Genomic DNA, 23,646 nt, shown 5'->3' with positions numbered 1-23,646 from the left:
CAACAACGCTGGTGTCAATCTCAGAATATCTTCAGATTTTTCGAAACGATAGCACGCTATAAAGAATCTAATTTCTTCTGGAATGGAATATCGATATTCTATTTCTCTTAAAAATCAATCAAACCACTCTTCTAGTGGCCAAACAATTCTCCTTCCGCATCCATTCACACGTGTTCGCTGAAAATTTTCAATGCTCCATACTTTAATCGTCCGAAGAGGAACTTTGGTGGACGACGGGGTCGCGTAGCGCCGGTTCATCTATAATTACCGAGCCGAAGTATTATTCCAACAAGACTGCGAGGTAAACAAAGCCGCGGGAGAGGAACGAGGAGGCAGTAGGCTTAAAAGGGGCGAGAGCGAGAGAACATGATCACGAAGTGTTGGAGAGTCGGTGCAGCATGGAAGGCCGATGGAACGCAGTAGGACGAGCGTGGTGGAGGAGGCATCGCTGATCGTGATGGAAAGGATGTGGCGGGAACCAGGGGGGCCGCGGGGGACGGGCTGGCAATAAACTTTGGCGCGAGGAGTGTGGCGCACATGTGCACTCAGGATATGCATTCGGAAAGAGACGAGCGGAACTCGCAGTTGTGAACAGAGAAAACGAATCTGTCTCTTTTCCTGTCGAGTAAGAATTTTTCAACCTTCTCGGTAATATAAAAATTGAAGAGCGTGGATCTCGTTGATATTTTATAATTTCGAATTATTCTCCAGTTTAACGAGTCTCTGACAGCTTTGAAAATCTACCTTTCTATCTATCCAGTGGTGAATTTTTCAAGCCTCGTGGTTAGAGAAAAATTCGAGCGTACGAATCTTGTTGATATTTTATAGTTTCGAATTATTTTCGCGTAGTTAGCAAGCGGGAGGTATCCGTTTAATTTTTGCTGTAAAAACTCCGTAAAATAAAATCAATTTGGTATTAATACATGAGCGTACGCTTCACGCTGGATTTTCTCGCCAAGCCGGATATTTCCCGTAATAAATCTGGTATAGAATATTTCATAAATTCATGGAATCACGCGTTGATGCTTAGTTGTTAGCGATTTTTATTTTCTCGCAAATTTTGGCGATATATAATTTTTTGTTCGATAATAGTTTCTATTATGGCCGTATACGTGTACGTACGGTTCTTTACCGAAACAACGAACACATTTGTAGCGGCCCATGAGCCAACGGAAGATTTGAATCGGGAGAGATTCATATTGTATCTTGGAATACCAACGTTGTTTTGGTTTGCTAGGTTCAAAGGTAAACGAACTCCGAACAAAATATTATCCTTCTTATTTGTAATTGTCAATCGGAGTTACATTTGAACCTTTTATAATAACACCGGTCGATACAAATAGACTAACGTGCTCTCTGGGACAATTATTCTAGCGAGTCAGACAGTCGAATAGCGAGCGTAGAGTTGAACAGTAGCATTGAGCGAGCGACGATTACGAACGTTATACACTCTCTCTGTACTTGTACTTAAAGTGATTTTAAAGTAACTAACAATTACGAATTCCTCATTCGTCTCTTTAACAAATCAACCAACACGTATAATAAACCACCTCATATTTTTTATTTCGTTATTGTGTAGTTAGAAATTGTACGTGTCTTAAACTGACGTACGAATAATAATCGGTTGTAATAAATTTATTCCTAAAAGTGTAAATACCGTAAGAAATATAACTTCGATAAGGAACATGTTCATCCCTAAATACATTCACTTCCAACAGAATAGCCATTTGAACGCTGCCAACATCTCGTGTTTCAAGCGCAAAGTATTAACAGGATCACCAATGGTATATGATAATCGGGATATATTCTGAAATTTTTCCAAAGAATTCGAAGAATCGTCGCCACTCTCGTTCAACAGTTGTCCTCAGCTGTTCCGATTTATCAGCCTGCAAAATGGCGACCGCGATTCACTCTGCGCAGGAAGCGTGCTCCAATAAAACGGAAGCTTTACGACGCACGAGTAAACCGGGACAAATTCGCGGAAGATTTAGCGACAATTTTATCGCGACGCTCGGAGCCACGGTTCGGATAAAACTTTCGTTAAAAGCGAAGTCTATTTGCTCCGTTGGCGATCAGCACGGAACGAAATACGATTTTCATCGCGCGGCGGTAAAACGAGGATCCTTCGACGCGATTCCTCGCGGCCGGTATGTCGCGTGCGTGAGCCAGTCGAGTGGCTGCGTGTCGCGTTATTTATAGAGCCGCGTAGCTGACAATTTAATCGTCCGCAGTCCGTGTGAATTGCGCCGATGCGGCACGGTCTTCGCGCCTGTTCGCGTCTTAATAAGTTCAGGCTGTGTCTTTTTCCTTTTCCTTCATCTTAACCGCTCGTGTACGCGGTTTGTTGTTTTGCTCTTCTGTATATTACACCGCGATTCGATGAAATTAAACGATACTTTATTATTATACTCAGAGATGTCATTTTTATAGTCGCAATACATTATATATGCACATATTAAGCATGTCAGATAAATGGAATAGTATTCTTGGTTTGTTCAAATTATTACTAGATACGTGGACGATCGTGTACTTACATACATATTGCAGTTGTCATTTACTTAATTGTTATATACCATATCTTCTCGTATTCACATGATTCAACTGTCAATTCGCTCGACAATTCACTCGAGCTAGGGGATGTAAATGCAGGAACATAGATATATAGAACGATTCATATAACGTCTTAAAAGTGATTAAATATTAATTTTCCACGTTTATTTTCGATCATTGCAAAACAAGCACGAAAGAATTGATCTCCGCAGAGAAATATATTATAGCATCCACGATCTGTGACTCTGTGAATCATCGTAGACTGTGCCTCTATTAACTAATACATAGTAGCCTTCACAAGGGCCATCAGTTCTAGGAAGATTAGCCATGAATCGGAAATTACAACGCGAGTAGATGTTCCCTCGTAGTCGATTTCTCATCGACGCCCGTGAAAATGGGTCGTAACGGCGTCGCGACAATTCGCAACGAGAGCAATGCGACCGGATGGCTAGCGGTAAACGGCGATAAATCAGTCGCGCGGCCGAGAACCACGCGGTTAATTAATACTTCGGCAAGGAGCGGTTGCAGCAGCCGCGTGAAACACGCGCGGCGAGACTCGCGACGACCATGAAAGAGTTAATTCTTCGTTCGAGGCCCGCGGAGAGATGATCTCGATCGTCCCTCGAGCACGCCGGGACCATTGACCTTTTCCAGAGAACGCGAGACGAAGCATCGCGCCGCGTACTGCCAGAACATATTAAATCGTTCGGTCGCCATGGCGGGCTAGACTCGAGCTCCGTGACTTGGGTCAAAATTCGCGACTATGAATCTCCGTCGTAAAACGAGCATTCGTACTTCGATGGTTTTGATATTGACATACTGGATGTCTCAAAGTTACTAACTGAGCGGCTTATCTATTAACCAAACTTTGTTCCTTTGCTTTATTTCTAATAACAATATGGTTGGCGAATAAAATTACATTAGTTTCGAGTGGGTCGATTTTAATTTTTGCGATTATAAATACGACATAATTTTTAATTTAAAGAAATAGGTGGTCCATAAATAAAGAAATTTTAGTCGCAGTCATATTCTAATTATATCTGATATTTGATTAAAGAAAGTCATTTGAACATGTATTGGTTGAATAAGAAATCATTGATAACGAGGAAAGTCAATAAATGCCAACTATACGTAAACAGATCTACCATAAAAAAGGTAGCGTTGATCTGGGAAACTATTCTTACATATTATCCAACTAATCGCATTAATATACTACGTAAATACATACACACATACCAATAAGCGTACCAACATACAATTGATTTCATATCAATATCTTATTTCTCACCTTCTATTCAACCTTCGCAGGCTGTACGTTATGTTTCCTCACTCGATCGCGGATCGGGTGTCACGGAAGGATAATACTCAGGCAGTTACGTCGATCACCGAGATCATTTGGCTGTTATCGTTGCCGATACTCGCACCGTACTGCATGTCCAGAGCTCGTTGTCAGGATTTTTCGGCCGCGAATCTTCCAACCGTTCTTTATGGCTCCGGTTGTTATATTACTCCATCGGCGGCGAGAGGTTTATGGCGGCGTTCGCGATCCATCGTGGCCGACTTAATAGCGGCCGCTACCGCGCAGCCCTAACCACCGACGGGTGATACTTTCTCTCCATAAAATAATGGCGTTGCCGATCACCTAAAGATACTCGTCGCTCGCCTCTGATAACGATCTTAGACCCGAGGGGATGCGATCCTGATTTCACCATGCAGCCCTCGTGCGCGACTACGAGCAACAGATCGAGAGGGCAGAAAAGAAGAGAAGAAAGGACGATAGTTATCAGTTCGAATCCTGAAAGCAGGTTTCTACCTCTCGAAACGATCGAGTTTCGCAGAACGGGGACCGTGTCTGTTGGCTTCTCGAGCGGGACAGGATACGCCTTCAACGGATCGGGAGAAGAGAGGCCCCGGGACCAAAGAGACGATCGGTATCACTTGGCGAGGAGAGTCCTCCGTCGCTCGCCGACGGATTCTTGTTGCTCGCCGCGATCCAGTTTCGCGGAACGGATAAACTCGAAAGGTTTCTCCGGTATCGTGATCCATTCTCGAACTGTGCTTAAAGGGTCCAGACTACCGGTTGGTTTCTAGGAGAGAATTGTAAACTGCGCATGGGGCGGATGTGGCGATACGCATCGTTTCGGTGTCCCTCGAACGACTTGTCGAGGTGGCATCTACTAGATGAGCGCGAATTAAGTCCATTAAATGGAACTGGTTTAATGTAGACGTACCAGCGGAAGATGGTTAGAGGAATGCCTGGAATCGTACGTGTAAGTTGCGTGCGAGTAGCTGCGTTTAATTGGCAAGGAAAAATCAGAGGATGTAATTATTCGGAGACTATTTACGCCGGATAAGCGTGAAAAGATAAATGCTGTTGGTTCGTTGGGTGTTTCACGCCTGTAGCCGAGTGTCTCGCCTTTTAGCGCGTTTTTAATTTAACCGCAGCTGCGACGTACCGTTATCATATTAGAGATAAAAATGAGGCGAAATATACAATCCGAGCAAGTAGCATTTTGTTTTATTTTTATCGAAATTAAATCGAAAATAGCTGTTGCTTGCGTAGGCTGTTTAAAAATCAGGTCTTCGGATCTAAGGTTCGGACGAATGAATTCGCAAGATAAAAGAAAATGAAAAAACGAACGAATATAGATGAACGGATATTTAAAAATCAAGCGTTGAAAATATTTTTTCTCCGAAGCTAGTAGTTCGAAGGAAAAAGTCAGCCTTCGAAGGATTAAGAATAATTCTGGTCAACGAATGCACGTTCGAGATCTGTTTCTTGATAATTCTTAATAATATTCAAGCTGTCTTGCTCACCTGTTGTTTTTCTCTTGATTTGTGAAACAGGTAAGGTGGATCCGACGCCACATACCTCGTCGTTCAACATGGGCTACCTCGTCTCGCCGTACCCCTACCCCAATGGCGCCGGAGGACCCATTCCTGTGTCTATGGTGAGTGTTCATCATTTTATTGTTTTTCGTATCGTTTTACCTGTTGGAGAAAAGAGCTCAAGGACAAAGTGTCGGTCCGTACAAGACACGACCGCAATTTCGAAACCTCTGACTTTCCCTATACGATACCTTCAGGAATTATTCGATAGTTTACATGTCCAATAATTTCGTCCGCGACGATTAAAATCGACGAATGTGAACGTTTCGATGAAACAAAACGTAAATATAAATAAACAAGTTGCACAGCATCACCGTTAAAAAATTACAAAGATGTCGTATAGCGTTGCCCTTCCGGATCGGACTTAATGGTTTCGTGGATTATTTTCTTGGATCCAGAAAACGGACGTTTTCAAGGCAATTAAAGGTTTTAATCGCGAAAAACTCGAACGCGTCGCCAGTCTCGGTTCGTCAGACAGTCGAAGTTCGAAGCGTTCTTCGTGCCCTTTGAGAATCATGATTCCCGTATTGATTTATGGCGGCCACAAATTGGATTCACGATTTATTTACGAGCGAACGTTCGCGCGTCTGCTCGGTCCCGATGATAAAGTGCCGCCTGGAAACGGCGCTTAGGATTGTTTCTCTTTCCGCGACGTCTTTAAAACGATTAATCGTAACCAAACGGGAGAACATTCTGGTGACTTCTTTTTACGCTCCAGAGAAACTCGCGGCGCGGTTCAATGCGCGCGTTCTCCATTAGTTTATCTCTGCTCTCCGAGAGGAAAGAGCCGCGTTAGTGCCGCAAATATCTAAGGGAAAGTAAAAGGGTATCGCATCGTGTCAGCCGCGCGCAATTAGCTGCATTAGCGATTACGCGAATGGAATTCGTTCCGCGTTAAAATCGTGTGTGCGTCAACTGTGTTGTGCGTACAGTGGCGTCGAGAGCTATTCGCTCGGAAAGATTTTTCTTCCGTGAGCGAGGATTTCAGGAATTTTAACGAATATTGAATTATAAGCAACGCGACGGATTACCGAGAACCAACTTTGATTTTTACCAACTGCGCGTTATTTCGCGAATCTGAATGTTTTTGTTATGTCATACAGAAAGACTAGGATACATTTTACTTGATTAGAACGATCTAGTTTGTATCGAGATGCAAGTTTACGAATGAAGATTTCAGAATGAAAGCTATTTATCGTCTATTTATAGAATCCTGTTATTTACTGATTGAAAGAGAATATTTGAATACGATTGCGATTGAAAAGTGATACTCTATTGGTTTTATGGGTATAACGCTTTTAGATAACAGACAATACGATAAACTATATAGGATGTAACTTATAAAGCAAATGGCATTTCATAAAAGGTCAACGTCGTAAAACGTCCTAAAGAAAATGGTAGAATATATACTTACGCGTTTCTTCTACAGTCTTTAAATTTAATACGATTCAGTAGCGTTTATGTATTCTTGAAGGATTATTCAAATTATCGTCCCATTCAATAACAGAAACTTTCCAATAATAATATGATAATATCCAAATAGAAAATGTCTATGTAACGATAGAAGAAAAATTAAGAAAATGTACGAGAACGAAGATTTTTGCACTCCATTGTAGGAGCTTTCGTCACTTTGTACTTGGCTCGGTTTATCGGACACGGGAAATCGGTCGTGCTCGAGAGAACTTGTTTCGCGAATGATTTACATCGAAAGTACGTGACAATAGCGATTTAACGAGGATCGGCGTGAAATCGGAAAAGGGGGAAACGAGACACGCTATAGGTGTGCCACACGGATGTCGACGCTCGTTGTCGGGGACGGGTTAAAAAAGCCGGCTAAAATCGAGAGAGCCTGCCCTCTCCACCCCCTTGTCCTCTTCCCGTGAACCGTCGAGATGAATGAAATTTGCAGATTCACGTGTACACGCGAGCGAATAGCATTGTTGCGCCGAGTGGATTCGCGGGTCCGTTTGCGTTTATCTCTGCGTGTGTATGTATACGTGAGTGTATACGAGTGCAGCGGCGTGCTTGGACAGACGGCTAATTTGACTGCGGTGAAGCATGGCGTCGCTAAATAGTGGGCAAAATTGGGCCGATTCGGTGTTAAAGAGAGCGTGCCGCGTTCAGCATCGTTGATCCCATATTCCTCTGTGTCTCTCGATCCCTTTCTCTCTTTCTCGTTCTATATAACGTGATTCTAAATTCGTGATACAACCGAAACCAGATACAATCGCGACACGATGGATAAAAACGTCGAAGACTTTGTATTTCAGATAATCAATTTTCTCTACTTTTCAATTTACGGAGTTGATCGACGTGATTACCGAAAGGCTCGTATAATTGTTATTTCGTTCTAAAATTTCTACAAACGATTTTCATAATTTTCCATACGCTACGAGTTACTAATTTATACACGATATTTTAATCGATTGACTTTATTCGCTGATCCCAACAATTTGAATCTACTATGACGTTCTTTACAAGGTCAGCAGGCATCTTAATACTTGCGAACGAAGGACGATCCTATACCGAATCTTTCTATCTCACGTGCTTCGAGCTGTTGCGTTTGCTCGCGAAACCAGTAGTAGTACAGGATCCTCCGCGAACCCGTTCTTCCTCCTCGTCGATTCTTCACGGTCGATGAAGCACCGCCGCCGCGAGACGGACATTAATTTTCCGCGATTCGCCTCGTATCGATCATGCTTAACGTCGACGGTCGTCGAGAACGGGTGACGAAGTGATGGTGGTAATGGTTGTTCAACGTTCAGACTCGGAATACGTCCTCTTTTTCTCTCTTCTCCTTTTTCGGCGAAGTATGCTTGTTAATGCGTGACGTATGGATCCTAACAATGTGCGTTTTTTCTTTTTTAATTTTATTTTTACACCACGGTTGTAACGCGAAGAGAAAGATAAGATAAGCTAATGAAATCTGGAAACCTACAGGCGTCAGACATCAGCCAACTAGACCAGTCATCGCCCGCCAGAGTACAGAGTACTTAAGTACTTAAGACGGTGCTGATATCGTTCCACATTTCTAGCGGAGTCTAGTTGCCCCGGATAATTACCACAGAAACTCGTTCGTGCATCGTATTCCGTAAACGCGGCGCTCAATGCACTTCCCGTGAATTTTCTAATGGAATCACGCCCGTCTACGGACCGGCGATCAACCGTAAATAAAATTAGACCGAGTCGATGCGATAAAGGGTTGCGTGACGTAGCCAAGAACTTCGAAGAGTGCCTATTGAGCTCTCTTCAACTGGTCGGGACTTGATGAACCACCGGCCTACCCAGCGATGGTCAGCAACGCTTCCGACTCGAAGTCGGTGCGCACACAACTCAACCGTCCATCTTTTTCTCTTATTACGTCCGTCCTTCTTCTTCCTTACTGGATATCCCTACCAGAGCCAAGCACCCAGTCTGGTTTCTCTCTCCCTTTCACCGTCCTGCTCGCACCCTTGGCCCGTACCTTGTCTCGGATTTACCTACCTCGGGCACTCATCTTCTACCATGTCATTATGTCGTTATTTCCGACAACGAGCGTGTCTCGACGAACCCTCGTACGCTTACCTCCAACAAAAATGGGCGCGAAAGCAGTTTCGCCCGAAATCCGACTGCAAACACGCGGCTCTTGAATGAATCGCTGTCGCGGTCGATCTTTCGGAACAGGAGCCACGGGACCGTGGACAATCTGTCAATGGACGCTCCCAGTCTGATTATTTCGCTCTGTTTTTCTTCCTTTTTTTTTCCTCTTCTCTCGGTTTTTTTTTTTTTTTAATGTATACGTACAGACTATAGACGTATAGAGAACGTACGATGCTATGGAAGAGACGGTCGGGTAGCTGCCTCTTGGCTCGCTGACTGGTTCTATTGTTCTACCACCACTTGGTCATTAGTTTCTTTAGCCGTAATCGTCGGAAGCGCAGCGATATGCTGTTTCGAATAATTGACCGGAAACCGGGCGCTAGCGATTTCTTTCAGCAAGTGGATGGGTATTTGTCTAAGTGCTTAGCAGTGTGATTTATTGAAAAATCGTGAATATTTGTCTGGAGTAATTGTGGTTTGTGATCAGTGGCATATGCAGTATATTATATTTTGATTTTATATTATATATGGATAGAAGTATTTGTTATCGTTGCGTCGAATTTGTTGTTTTCCGATTACCTATGGACGGTTTAATCGATGCAACGAGCATCCGCATTAACCTATTAAGGACTAATTTTTTGTTTAACTCACTGGTCAAACGAATTGATAGCTTTATCGAATCACAATCAAAATTTATACACATAGAAAATTAAAGCGATACCAATTGGTTTCGAAGAAATTTATTCATCTCTTTTCAGCTACACTTTTAAATCTCACTTGTAACAAGTTCTATCCTTTTTCTTTTTTTTCCTCTATCAAATTATCTTGACAAACCAACTTACTTTATCGTAACACTGGAAACTATAGCGATAACCAATAACATACATACTATTTCACAATTTGATCCTTGATTGATTTATCCCTGGAACACCCTGTATATACGGTTGATCGAATCCAGAGAACGAACGAGTTACTCCGCTTCATTCCACGATTCTCATTCTATTTTCGTCCCGGTTGGTGCGACAGTTTTAAACCACCGGAGGCCGGAATGAGAAATTCTGGTCTCGTAAAAAACGTTCGGTTTCCCAAGGTGTTCGTGAGCCGATTAGAAAACGCGTTAACGACACGATGCCAACGATTTAGAACGCATTTCCTAAGGAATGTTGGGACATGCGCTATCTCGGAGCCCACGTGCGCCGCCAGCGTCACGAGATCAAACCGTTCCCGAGGGACTATCAAGTAGCTGGTTTGTGTTCGGGGTTTGCAGGTGCGATCTTCTGCTGATTAAGCACCGCGGTGGCGACAATTTGCTAAACAACGCGTGTTCCGTGAGCGGCGCTCTTTGCGGAATACAAAGTGCCTTGGCAACGCCTTTGAGAGGTGGCACCAACCGGGGCTTTCGTGGCCGGGGCTTTCACGATAAAAGGCCGCGCGTAAAATGGCAATTAGGTGACCAGGAATCCGCTGGCAGATTCTTAGGAAGTCGCGTGCAAATTGGACTGCATTCTTTTACCGTGAGCATTTTTTACGCTCTTGTTCTCCTTCTACTTCTCACGCCCTGAATAGTTTCATAATCCGCGCATTGGGTTATGTTCGACCTTCCTCGAGTTGTTGTCAGGGTCATTTGCTTCCCCTTCCGATCGAAATTTTTCCTTAGCGATTTATAGGTGAAAATTTGTCTTTATTGGGATTCGAAGTTAGGAGTTTTGTTTCTTTTTATTGGACGTGTCGCTATCGTGTTTTGTGTTGCGAATTTGGAATATTTTAAAAATAGCGCAGTAGTTGATCGTAAAATTCTTCAATGAAACACCATGAGATTGACGAACCCTTTGATCATTTATTCCATGTATTGTATACGAGTGTTCGCCTCACGTAGTAACAGCAAACCAACGACCATGTGAAATTCGTACCTTCTTTCGAAATTAACAAACTGTATTTTTAAACTACAGCCATTTATTCAAAATATACTACAGGTACTCTCATGTTGTAAAGAGTTACAGCCTAAGTAGTTTGTATAAGATTCTAAATTGATAGTGCACTTCTTACAGAAGAATATTTTAACCGTCGCAACACATAAGTTCCAGCTTGCAATACGATCGTTATTTCAGGACGACGCGAGTTTCTGGGAAATGCATCGAAACATACGAAATTCCTATCGTTCCCGGAAGGAAGGTAGGCGTTAGCGAGTGAAACGTTGTTCAGCGGGTTGTCGAGGCCTTTTTGCAGGGGATTCTTTGACGCGATGATCGCGGCCGGAATAAAAACACGGGCCTGAAACGATCGATAGGCGGCGGCGGATGGACCGCGCGTCGTCGCGAGGGCCGCGTTCGCCATTAGCGCGCTAACATTCCGGAACCTTGGCTGTCTGTTGCTTCGAACTAGGCGACATCGACTAATGCTAGGGAAATGTGGTCCGCCACCGTTTCGTCGTTCCTTTGTCGCGACGCCTAGAATTCGTGCAGCCGTCGAAAAACAACGGTCGTGAAAGAGAGAAAACGTGAAACTGTCGTGTGTTGGTAGAGAAAGAAACGTCGTGTGGTAGCAGCGGCACAGGGAGGAAACGAACGCGAAAGAGAGGTAAAAAAAAAAAGACGGAACGAGAGAAAAAAAAAAGAAATGAACGGCAGAGAAAGAAGGCTAAAATACGTAAGAGAGAAAGAGAAAGAATGTACGTGTACGCGCACGGAAACGCGCAAACGTCCCACCAATTAAAAAGAACTCGATTCGACGGGGTTGCTGAAAATAACGGGCGTATCGGAGTGCAGTTTCGCGAGAGAAAGGGTGAGAGAGAGATGCGAGGAGGAAGGGCGCGTGAGAAGGAAGGGCGGAAGGAAGGGAAACGTGGAGGGTAACGGGTGACGGAGATAGAGAACGAGAGAGGACACACAGAAGGGCTCTACGTTGCGTGGAGAACTACGGAACATGACGACCTGCTCTGTGGGGGGGTTGAAACTGGCGCGCGGGGGTCGCGAAGGGAGCGTAGGTTTGGGGTCGGTGGATGCACGTGAAATCCAAAACCCTTATATTAAAACACAGCCCAGCCAACCAGCCACGGCGCGCTTAATTCAAAACAATATAATGGACGCAGCAACATAGCTGTTGTTGCTTCCCTCTTGCTCTTCTCTCTCTCTCTCTCTCTCTCTCTGTTTCTTCTTTTCCTTACTCCCATTTTTCACCGGTTTTTGGTATACATACGCGTGTAGTGTACTGTATTTAATGAAAGATGAGGTACCAGGTTTAATTCGAAGTTTGGGAATGTAACTGTAGAAGATTTTATAAGTCAGATTAGTTACGACAGATTTACGAGCTTTTTGTGAGTCAGAGAAAGAATTCATTGCTATATCAAGCAACGTGATCAAGATTTTAAGTAGCGAGATGACAAGACGACGAAGATAAAATTGGCCAATTTTGTACAGAGAATTTTCCAGGTTGCGATAATTCCAACAAGCTTTACAAAATGAAACAATTGACAGAATTGTCGTTAAAATTGGAGGCAATACTCATGTTCTATTAGCAGCATGCACATAAAGCGTGTACAGACGTTGAAAATAGCGAAGCGGCGCTGTTTCCATGCCTCAGTGTCTAGCTCCCTGGTAAGCTTTCTCTCTGGTCCCGTTGTCAAGCGTTGTTCTGGTTCCTTAACCAAGCCCGGAGACCGACGCGTCACTACGACGTCCGACGACGAGGAAGCAGACGACTACGACGACGATGGTGACGATGGTGACGATGGTTTTGTCGTGGAACTGGGCTTTGTCTGTCCGCTCCGGCGGAAGACCAGCGGCATTGTTCTCATTGTTTCGAGACACGAGCGGCAGAGAGAAGGACGCGAAGGGGTGTGAGAGGGCTCGCTGGTACGCACTATGCACGAGCAAAGATGCCCGCGTGATACATGCCTATCCCGCGTTTAGTACTTCATCGTGCCCTTCTCGCACCGTGAGCACCGTCCTCCTTGCTAATTGTTTGCCAATCAGTCCGGCGAGTCTAGCTCGTGGGAAGAGAGTCTGCTGGCTTTTCTTCGCCATATTGGGCAGCATGTTTTCTGCTCCGGAATCGACTATGCCATTCTCGAGCCTAAAGACGGAGAGAGGAACTTCCCTTCAAAGAGAAGAACCCATTGCATTATATCCGTGAGCTTCGTGGCTGCTCGAGATTTCCTCTGGAAATACGCGAACTCTCTATCCTAGTGGTGTACCGTCTTCTCCATTGGTCACGGTCCTGCGATTTAGATCCAGTCGAACGGTGCACGGTCTATATCTTGATCTGTGAAATTACGTTTCCCCTTTGTCCGGCTTTTTCCGCGTTTTTCTCCTCTATCCCTTCGTTCTTGGATCTCCAGCTTTTATTCGATAGGTAATAGGGTTGCCTGGAGTAGTACTTCCTAGCTGCATTCAATTCGTGGGAAGAGTTTTTCTCTTTTTCCATCTGTTTTTCTCCGCCGTTTCTTCCTCTCTCTATCGCTCACTCTTTCTCTCTATCCCCCCTCTGTCTTCGCCGATGGAATTTTCTTTTTTCATCTCTGACAGGATCTTTGTCAGATAGAATTCCTGGACAGCCAAAGAGACTAGCGAACAGGCACCTCGTGAACCTAGCATTCACGTGTCGATTCATTTTTACACCGAGCTATATATTCTCTTTATGCTGAGAATGCGCGACCTTGACCAACAGCTTCCGACCAGGGACCCGTACGAGTCCCTCTTTCACTCGTCACAACCAGAAACGAGGCAATTCTCTTCCTTGATTAGACAGTGAATAGCGAGGATGACGCAGTGAATCGCGTGGTTCTAGAAACAGAAAATTCATCGTTCAGACATTCTTTATAGTATCTCGTCATGCTGGTCGATTGGATTTTCGAGGGGCCATTAAATTCCACCGAGTACATCGGGCTCAGGAATTTCGAGTTCCATTCGTGATCTCGTTATTCGTAAACTCGTCGTAAATAAAGAAGAAGCAAGATGAAAACAAAAAGAAAAAGAAGAATTGTGAAGAATTCTAGAGTCTGGCCGAAGGTCGTCATCTTTTGAATTGTGGCTCCATCGACGATGATGGAGCACGAGATAGAAAACAGACCCTCCCCCGATATCCTACGACCGCAAATTTTACCTGGTGCGAAGGCGCCATTAGTTTCGGTGTTCGTGGTTAAGTACTTTTGTGTTTAAGTACCTGACCGACCTTCTCAGCCGTTCCTCCTCTGTTATACGGGGGCATAGAGAGAAACTCCCGGGGATTGTCCTTTTTCAAGGGATAATACCACATGGGTTGTTAATGCCAAGATGGCTGTGCGATACGCGACTCCATTACGTACGCTTTCTGCCCTTCTCTAGCCCCGTGTCCCTGGAACCCTGCTAATTGTTGTCCTGTCCGTTCATTTAACGTGGGAACATTTGCAAGATGCGCGGTCACAGATACGAATCATCCGCCGAAAATCGGCCCCCCAGACTCCACACCTCCGGATCGCTAAATTCTTCGAAATAAACAAATCTTTCTATTTCCGCGTTTCTTCTTCGTGTTTTATCTTTTCAGATATCGTCTTTTTCTTTGGAATACTTTACTAGTAAAAAGCGTGGTACACGCGAAGGACAATAAAATTTTATCTAATACTAAAATCAAACGTTTAAAAATGATTTATATATTAATTAATAGTCATCGAAATGTAACATCAATTTAGGTTCATGTAGACTCGAAGAGAATCGACCGCAGGATGAGAATTCATTCCACTTTAGTCAGTTGTACTAATTACAGATCTGAGTATGATACAATTTATTTTTAATAAAAATGAAAAAGCACGTGCGTAAGTAAAGAATTGCCAGCACGTCCAAGATACTGATAAGCTAGAGTTAAGTCGTCTTCCCGGTTGACTATGCCGAGACAATTTGTTCTTGTTTAATATTCCTTACAAATCTCCTAACAAGTGTTGTTTAATTTTATTTCGTTACCTCTAATCCTTCTTTATAACCTCGCTTATAGTTTCTATTTAAAAAAGAGGTCTCATGCATCGAAAAAGGAACAAATACATAGAGAGTTTCTGTTTCTGTCGTTTTTTAAATACAATTTCGTGCTTACGACGAAGTTTTTGGCGAGCCAGGAGTTATTTTTGCCGAGACGGGACTCGCCGCGTTTCGTACGAATCGCGCACAGCTCGACAAATCCTCTGCCGCTCATTACGGGCAGCAATTCGACGAGCATGCGTCACCGAGAATACTCAACCGGCAGAATTTATTTCCTTCCCGCGTTCGCGTTGGACGATCGTCCATCCTTCGGGGAAAAGAGAGAAAACCAGAGAGAATTCTCTCTCTCTCTCTCTTTTCGTCATTTGACATAATCGGTCGAGCTGGATTTCAGGAATCTCGTTTACCCGACGATATTACGCAAGTCTTACGTGCCTCGTCGCGATCCTTCCGTCTTGGTGGCTGATCGTTCATCTAGCTGAAACGACCTGGCTATTACTTTTGAACGAGTTTCTCGATCTCTCGAGCGACGCTCCTACCGGGCCGTGTGCCGTCGTTGCTCTTTGACGTGTTCTCCTTTTGACGGGCGGCAGTCGGGCGTTAGAACGCGAAGGGGATGACACGATTTGAACGAAGAAATAAAGAGAAGGAGGAACACAGGGAAGAAAGAAAACGAAAAAAGAAAACGACGCGTCTCGTCTTGCAGAAGTTGTACGTTCCCTCTTACGATCGCCAGTATGCGAAATAACGTCCATACAAAATCGGTATCTCGAACGTGTTCGTGGAAACAACGTCGAGCTCATCGTTGACGTATTAATGGGTTTTGTAAATCGTTGTTAGGGGCTTTTTCCTAGAGGGATGACAGGACGAATGGTAATCTACCTCGAAAAGAATTTCCTTGATTTCCTTTAAAGCTTTCCTTTTCTTCCTCGACTCGTGTTGGAATTTCGTGGATGAACGAATTCCAGGCGTCTCGTGTTTAAGCCGCTTCACTACTCGTTTTTAGTTAACACCTGAGACCTTCTTGAAGGGACGATCCTTGGTGCACGAGAAAGAGAAAAAGAAAAAAGGTCTCCCTGCGGCTCGAGGTTGCTTCGAATGACGCGGCGGTTCCTGAGGGACAAATGAGCCAGAATAAATACCCGGGGTGGGCCCCGTGAATATCGGAGAATGTCCAGAGTTAACCACCCTGAAAACGGAAGCCGAAATGTTTGCGATGGCCAATGGGAAACACGGTATCGCGCTTCTCCAACGGGACAAAACACGATCATCCCGGTGACTTCTTTGTAAATAGCCATTCGCTATCTCCGCAAACAGATCGTTCGCGTTTTCAGCTCGACAGCTTCTCTTCAGATCCGACTGAAGATTACGTCCCCTTCGGAACGAGCCTCTTCAAATGATTCGCGACAATTGCGGGGGAGACCAGATCACGCGTGGCAAATTCTTCCACGAGAATGTTTTGTAAGGAGCAGCTATAGGAATGGCTTTAAACCACTCGCCGATGGTGACCGATAGACGCGTGTGACGAATGCAATCAAAGCCATTGAAAGTTACTTGCTGTTTTAAACACACCGAAAATATCAGGGTGATCGAAGTGGTCAATTTGTAATTTTTATAGAAATTTTATGGGCTTACGTGTCCGTCCAATGTATTTGGAGAAAGGCTTGTTTCCTTCATCGCATTTCAGTTTCTTTGGTATTTATGTACATGTAGTGCTAATATGGTTAAATATCATAGTAAAGTATGTACATATATAGTTTCGTTATCGCTTTCCATTTCGTTGTGTACCCTTATATGTTAAGAGCCACTTCTAAACAGCGAGATCAAGCGACGTGCTTGGACTTACGTTACGGTTACCTTTGAGACAATCGACGTGCATGACATGTCATTTCATCGCAAATAGTTACATCTCTCCTTCTTTTAGTATTCCTCTTTTTCTATCGTAAAAATAAACGCCACAAGCTACTCTGCTATTATTTTGAACAAACCAGACCAAAAACACACTCATTTTTCTTTAGAGATAAAAGCTTGTAAATAATAGCGCTGGTAACAACTTCTATCGGTTCCTTCGACCGCTGTTAAAATCTTCCGAATCGCAAGATGACTCAATGTTAGACAACATCTATCACCAATGTCCCTCGCTAGTTACGAGAGAAATCGTTAGGAGAAGAAGGGTCTACCTCGGTTTTCACCAGCCAACCAGACTTCGAAAGGGTTCTCCGAGGTAGCAGAGGTTCGAAAAAAAGAAAAGAAAAAAGGAGAAAAAGAAGAAGTGGAAGAAGTAGTAGAAGAAGAAGAAGAAGAAGAAGAAGTTGAAAGTCTGGCCCGATGACGCGGCAGTTTTCGATGGACAAATGAGCCAAAATAAATACCGAGGAGAATCATAAATATCGAGAAGGGTGAGAGGGCTGACCAGGATCGGGGTGAAAGGGACAGCGTCGAAGAAGATGGTGCCAGGCTTCTTCTATGTTCCTCTCTTTTTTCCTCTCCCTCTGTTTCTCCATGCCCTCGACGAATAATTAATTTATTGACCAGAGCCACGCTGTGCTTAGCCTACGATTTTCAAGCCCGCACCTCCTTGGCGCGCGCAACTGAACATTATAAAACTCGTTCCGCGGCTGCCCTCCCCTCTCCGCCCTTCGCCAGGCTACGAGTTCATTTACATTTAATTGGGAAATCAATCTAGCGCGAGGCATCGTTACACGGAATATTTATAAGGGAGGTGGCGGCGCGGGTAATACGGGTTTCAATTTCGCGCGCTCGCCTCGTTCTTCTTCGGCCGATCTTTCCGCGCGACTTCTTTAATCTCGCGGGGACACGTTCGCGCTCTTTTGCCGTTTTCTGATTAATAATTCAACGTACGATGAAAAATTACCATGGTACACCAGAGATAGCAACGGTATACGATGCAGTGGCACACACGTCTTTCCTTGTCTCTCTTATAACGCATGTGTGTACGATGGTCCTCTTCGTCGTCGTCATCGTCGTTCGTCGATCGTCGACGATGCAACGCATGCATATTAGTCGATCATGTAAAGCATCGCACACGCTACTCTCTCTCTCTCTCTCTCCTTGTACAACCCACTATATTCGTGTGTACCGGCGTGCTTCAAAGTAGCCTCGCCATTATTGCTCGACTGATACGCGCGTATTATACGTAACGTTGTCACCGGCGGCGGTGGTGTGTTTCGCGTTTCTAAATGGAAAACAATCGTAATTCAGCGGCACGTTCACGCCTCGTTAACGGTGACTTACCGTAGGCCCGTGTGGCACGCGAAAAACCTCTCTATACCCGTTCCAGGTGAGCACCAACGTAAATAAATCGTATTGTTGCGAACTAGCGCGCGCGCATGCTGCTATAAGAGAAGGGAATCCGTAGCTCGGCCGTATGCCACCGTCTGAGAATCTGGGACAATGTCGACCGTAATTCTAGCGGCAGCTCCGACGTCGGGAATGCACTCTCGTGTGCCTTCGAGGCCTGTCCGCGCGATCCTCGCCCAACCGTATATTTATTAATCGATCGATCGATCGATCGACAGATCGACGGCTACCGCTTGCCGGACACGGGTTACGGACAGGATCAAGTGGGTCACGTCCGTCGTGTGGGACGCCGGCTATGGGACTTCTCAACCACGTGACACCGACTAGCGGATCGCAGATAATCCGCTCTTGACAGCTGTGTACGTTCGGTGATGCCAGTTTGTAATAATAGTAATAGTAATGTGGCTATCTTTATTATATTATATGCGGACGCAACGTGAGTTGGCAGCGATCGACTGTTGCTAAAAATTCTTGTTTTTTGAGCTTTAATTTTGAGATTTATGTGTTTTGAATGTGACGTGTTTTTGGAGTTTTGTCGTGATAATGGAGAGGAATTAGGTATACTTAATTATAATTGACATAGGACAAATGCATTTTGTGGCAAGATATAGGTGTAACAATCAGGAACAAAGGATACGAAGAAAAATCGTGTGATGACACAATGATCTTACATAAGTTATATGTTATTAGAACAGAAAAATAGAAAAACTTTATTATATACAATTACTCTTATCAAACCTTACTCGTGTAAATTGATATCGAATTATCGAGGAAAGCTTCCTCAGCTAAGGTACAGCGGAGTCGTCGGTCGATTGTCACGTAGGAGTAAATTGAAATTAATATCTACATAGATTCTCCTAGATGCTGTTAGGAGGTGCGTGATCATGGAAGATGCTGGCAGGTGGTGGACGGGTAGGTAAGAAAATTTACACCTTGCCGTCGACTTTTGTTTTAACAGAAAATTCAATTTGCCTTGGCGTTGCATCGAAGAAACGTTCGAAACGCTCGAAACCCACGGGGAGAGAGGCAAACCTGTTTACAGAAGTTGGTACCACCCGCAGATCGAAACTGCCGTTCGTGATTTAAAGCCAATAACGAAGCGTGAACCGCGAACAAATTGAACTGCAGGCGTCTCTGTGGAATTTTTTCGGCTTTCGTAGCTCCTCGCTCCTCGTAGAGAGAGGCGAGGATCGTCGTGCCCGTGGTCGAGGTTGAACGAACCTGAATCACGGAATCCTCGTGTCGTGTCTTTGTTAACGATCAATCTGACTCGTCGAACGGGAACGAGTCTTGAAAAAAAGCAAGATAAATGAATCGTTTCGAAATAAGAATCGAAGAAAGCAGAAATGAAAGGAAAAACGATGATCCGATGATTGGACACGGTTGCACGTAACCGAGCAACAGAACTTGACTCTGTTTCGCAGAGAATGGGAATCCTTTAATCGAAGTACAAGAACGATCTGCCTCGCCCTTTCTGCTTCTTATTTCTCCACGTGGTTATTTTAAGCTCCTTACCGCAGGAAGTTTATAGCGTGGCGCACGGTTTTGGGCACGAAGAGGCGGTACCACTTCTCCCTTTGAAAAGACACGAACGGAGTGAGCGTTCTTCAAATAGAAGACACACGTCGTTCGCGAGAATCGTAATCGGTCCCGTTCGAACTTTTCTATTTTGGACCATTCACTGTTCGTTGGCTTCCATGATTTTGCAACTTTTGTCATCGTGACATTTCTAAATATAGTAAAATTCCATTTATCTGAACTCGTCGACCGAACAAACAGTTCACACAATTGGCATTCGTGTGATAGGAATTCATCGGTTTCTCTCGCTATCCTCCACCTTACATTCACGCTATGCAATAAGCTCTTTTACAAATGCCCAAGAAACAGAAGATTGCGCGAAATTCCCAAGAACTGTCCTTTTAATCACCTGTGTAGCCTGAAATTGTAGCCATCGAAAAGATCTTTCGAAGTACGCTTCATCGTCCTGTCTCATTGTCGGCCACAATATCGTTCCAACATCCCAGTTTCGTTCTATCTCGTCACGGTTCGTCAAGATCCTTGTAAACCTCGGCATACTTGCATCTCAAGCTACCCATAGACTTCTTGCACGGTGCACGAAGGGAAAAGAAGAGACCGGTCAGTTTCGAGAAATCGTAAAGCACAGTTTTTACGACTGGAGGCAGATGAAAAGCAGCAAGGTGGTGGCAATGGGTGGTGGTTGTCGTTGGAATCAGGCCTGGACGAGACCTGATGGACCGTTTCATCGGAACCACACGAAGAGAGGGTGGCAGTTGGAAGGGAGATTTGCGCGAGAGTTTGGCATTTTGCCTTCTTTAAATCGTCGGCCGACCGTCGATACCTTTCGTGGGTACAAAACAAGCGCATGCCGGTCGCTTTTTCATTCCTCCAGCGGACAAAAAACCGGAGCGGTCTTGCCGGTGGAAATGTTACTCGCCAAGTGCACACAAATACACCTAAACACAGTACAGATTGTGTAAGGAAGAGAAAGAGAGGGTAAAAGTGAGTGAGAGAGAGAAGGGGTTGGCTGTACCGGCCGTTTTCTCCTTCTTTTTCCCGGCGTTTTGCAATGGAAACGTTCTCGACGGGGCTCGGTTATTACAGCGCGAACTCCCGACAGCCCGTTTCGACTACGCGCCGCTTGCGCACAGAAGCGGTTCGTGCTCGCGCGCGGTTTAAGGGGCTGTCGCGACCTCAGGAATTTCGAGGCGATAGCGCAGCTGTCGGGGAGCATGATCGATCACTCTCTGTCCGCGAGAAAAGGGCTTCGGGAAAGCTGCTCGTGTACGTATACATACAGGGTGTTTCCATTCGAAGATCTATGTAAAATTATATTTTATCAAACATTCCAATTGTCACGATGTTTGATGTATCTTTATCGTTCACAAAATTCCCCCATCTATTACCGTCTATTCTTAGAAGGTTAATATCTTTGATCGTAGGACGTGTTGTTTTCTTTCCAACTATCTTAGTCACTAACTATGAGAGAATAGGATAAGAGAAGATCAAGAGAAACGCACTTGTCATCTTCTTTCCGTGTTCTTCATTTTTCAAAATGTAGAAGCGTAATTGCCAGAAGAGAAACATTGTACGATGCTTTGTTGTAAACGCTTTATTACAGCTGTATAATAGCTTGTAACTTTACAAGAAATATTGAACGTAATCTGTAATGACAAATTCACTGCTATGCACATGTTTCACGCTAGGTTTAACAGTTTCTTATGCTTGTGTCAAAATAAAAACTTCCTGCAAATTTTTCCTCTGAATTCCATTCATACGTTAGGGCTCTACACTTCAATCCTGAAAATAGAAAACACCTTGTATATTCGAACGAGAGTTGGGTTCAGCATAGAAACGACATTGTATCGTGATTAGGCGAGGTGGAAAGGTCTGGAAGGGGTTGAATAGTAAATGGAAACTACGCGTTCCTCTTATCTTTAGGATGAAGATTAAGTCATTAGAAAGGTGAGCTAATGAGACGACGAGAGTCTTCCACGCGCTATGATGGATCCGTCATGAGTTTCTCGATGAAATTCATGAATTTTATCGCTGGAGTTATGGGTGTATGTGATACATGATACACGATATAGGCAGAACACGACACACAAAACAAATTAAGAGAGAGAAAGAAAGAGGAAGAGAGCATCAGTCGCTTCGACAAGCGATTAGGTAAAAATAGTGTTTGTCGTTTGTTTATTGGGTTCACCAGGGAGAGAAGTGAACGGATGCAACGAGCTGCACACCGCTGAAAGAGACCGTCGACCGCATTGGCATTTGCATCATTCACCTTGAGAAGTGAATATAGTACGGCAGAGAGCCTTGTGTGTCGCGTACCGCGGATTACGTTTGAAGGAATTTATTGTGCGGTTGGAAACGCAGCCGCGTCCACGTTACTCGTCCTTTGGCTTGTTTTCTCTCCACGCTTATGGAATATACGTCGAATTTAATGGGTAATTGAAGATCAACAGCTTTTACAAACGCACTCGTTGCAATGGACCCTAGATCCTCGTGTCGATGACCGTGAAGATCACAGAAATTTTCTCCTGTGGTTTTCATTTTTGTCTTTTGACCTTTTCTTCAAGATCCTCGTCTACGTAGAAGGAATTGGTTAGGCACACAGTTTTGCCTGTTGATTCTTTGATTTATATATCTTGTCGAGAGAAATTATTACTCTGTCTAGTCCATACATTAATCGATCAATCTATTGTATAAATTAATCTGACTAAAAGTATGTTCAAGATTTTTCTTAAGAATACTATTAGTAATATATATATATATGTCGGATCATCTTTGGAAAACGGGGCGTGTGATGAGTCTTGCTGCGAGTTGTCCATAGTTGTCTTATACCAGGTGATGTTTGTTTATGGGAATGTATTACAAAAGTTAACAAGTGATATCGATGATCGAGTGATCGAGATGTCTATGACGATGAATTTAGGTTCGATAGCGAATACACGGTCAACGGGATGACGATTGTGATTAGGAACTCGATGTACGTGTTCACTGGGCTAATCGAACTTATCGGATTGCACCTCAATCCAAGTGAAACTACCCTTATATATTCCTCTCCGTATTCCTCGTATCAATCCCTGTTTTTAAGGAGAGTTATTTAATTATTTTATACCTCTGTTAGGTACACGTCCCTCCCGTGACCGTGGCTACGTTCAGTGACCCATTATGTCACTTCGAGCCCAAGCCCACTGTTATAAATCTCGGATAATCATAATTCACTTAACTCATAAACAGCTATTTCTCAGTTTTATTGTTTAAGCACGACTATAATAAAAAGTCTGGACTAAAGTATTGGGGATCTTCCTAAATATTCCGAAAAAAGGTGTTCCTTCATCTCCGACATATATATATTCGTAAGAATGTTCCTTTTAGTTGGACTCTCGTTGAGAATTGTACATTTTGTCTAATTATTATAATGGACAAAATGTAGATTGCATATACTGTTTAAATCAATGTCTTTGTATCTGGACATTTCCTCATAAGCGTAGATTTACATATGGTGCCAGAGAGATTTATTGGTGTACCTATAATAGTATACATATAATGTTTCGAAAAGTCTAATGTAGCGAAGCAGTAGAATATAACACATCACGCAATACTGGCTGTTTCTCAACCTGTGAAAGGTATCCGACTCAGAAATCGTATTCAGGATACGTGAACAATGAAAAACCGCGTACTGCACTTTGTCTTCGGGGTCATAGGCTTTCTGCGAGCAATTCGTTCCACGAATAGAAATAGCATACTCCCTACTCGCCGACTCGTTTATTCCTTTAACACCATGCTATTGCGTTTTTATTCATCCCAACACCTTGTTCGTTGAATTCGTTCAAAA

General features: G+C 43.9%; 1 protein-coding gene across 1 annotated transcript in view; it reads left to right on the top strand.

Annotated features, from left to right (window-relative positions):
- The window catches only part of LOC132909732 (protein pangolin, isoforms A/H/I/S-like), a 95,766-nt gene that overhangs the window by 30,797 nt on the left and 41,323 nt on the right, over window positions 1-23,646 (top strand). The window contains exon 3 of the mRNA XM_060964734.1: window positions 5,398-5,501. Coding sequence (XP_060820717.1) covers window positions 5,398-5,501 — 104 coding nt within the window. The remainder of the gene's footprint in view (window positions 1-5,397; window positions 5,502-23,646) is intronic.

The sequence above is a fragment of the Bombus pascuorum genome, chromosome 8, assembly GCF_905332965.1.
Source record: "Bombus pascuorum chromosome 8, iyBomPasc1.1, whole genome shotgun sequence".
NCBI classification, from domain to species: domain Eukaryota; kingdom Metazoa; phylum Arthropoda; class Insecta; order Hymenoptera; family Apidae; genus Bombus; species Bombus pascuorum.
This window is presented reverse-complemented; position numbering and strand designations above follow the sequence as displayed.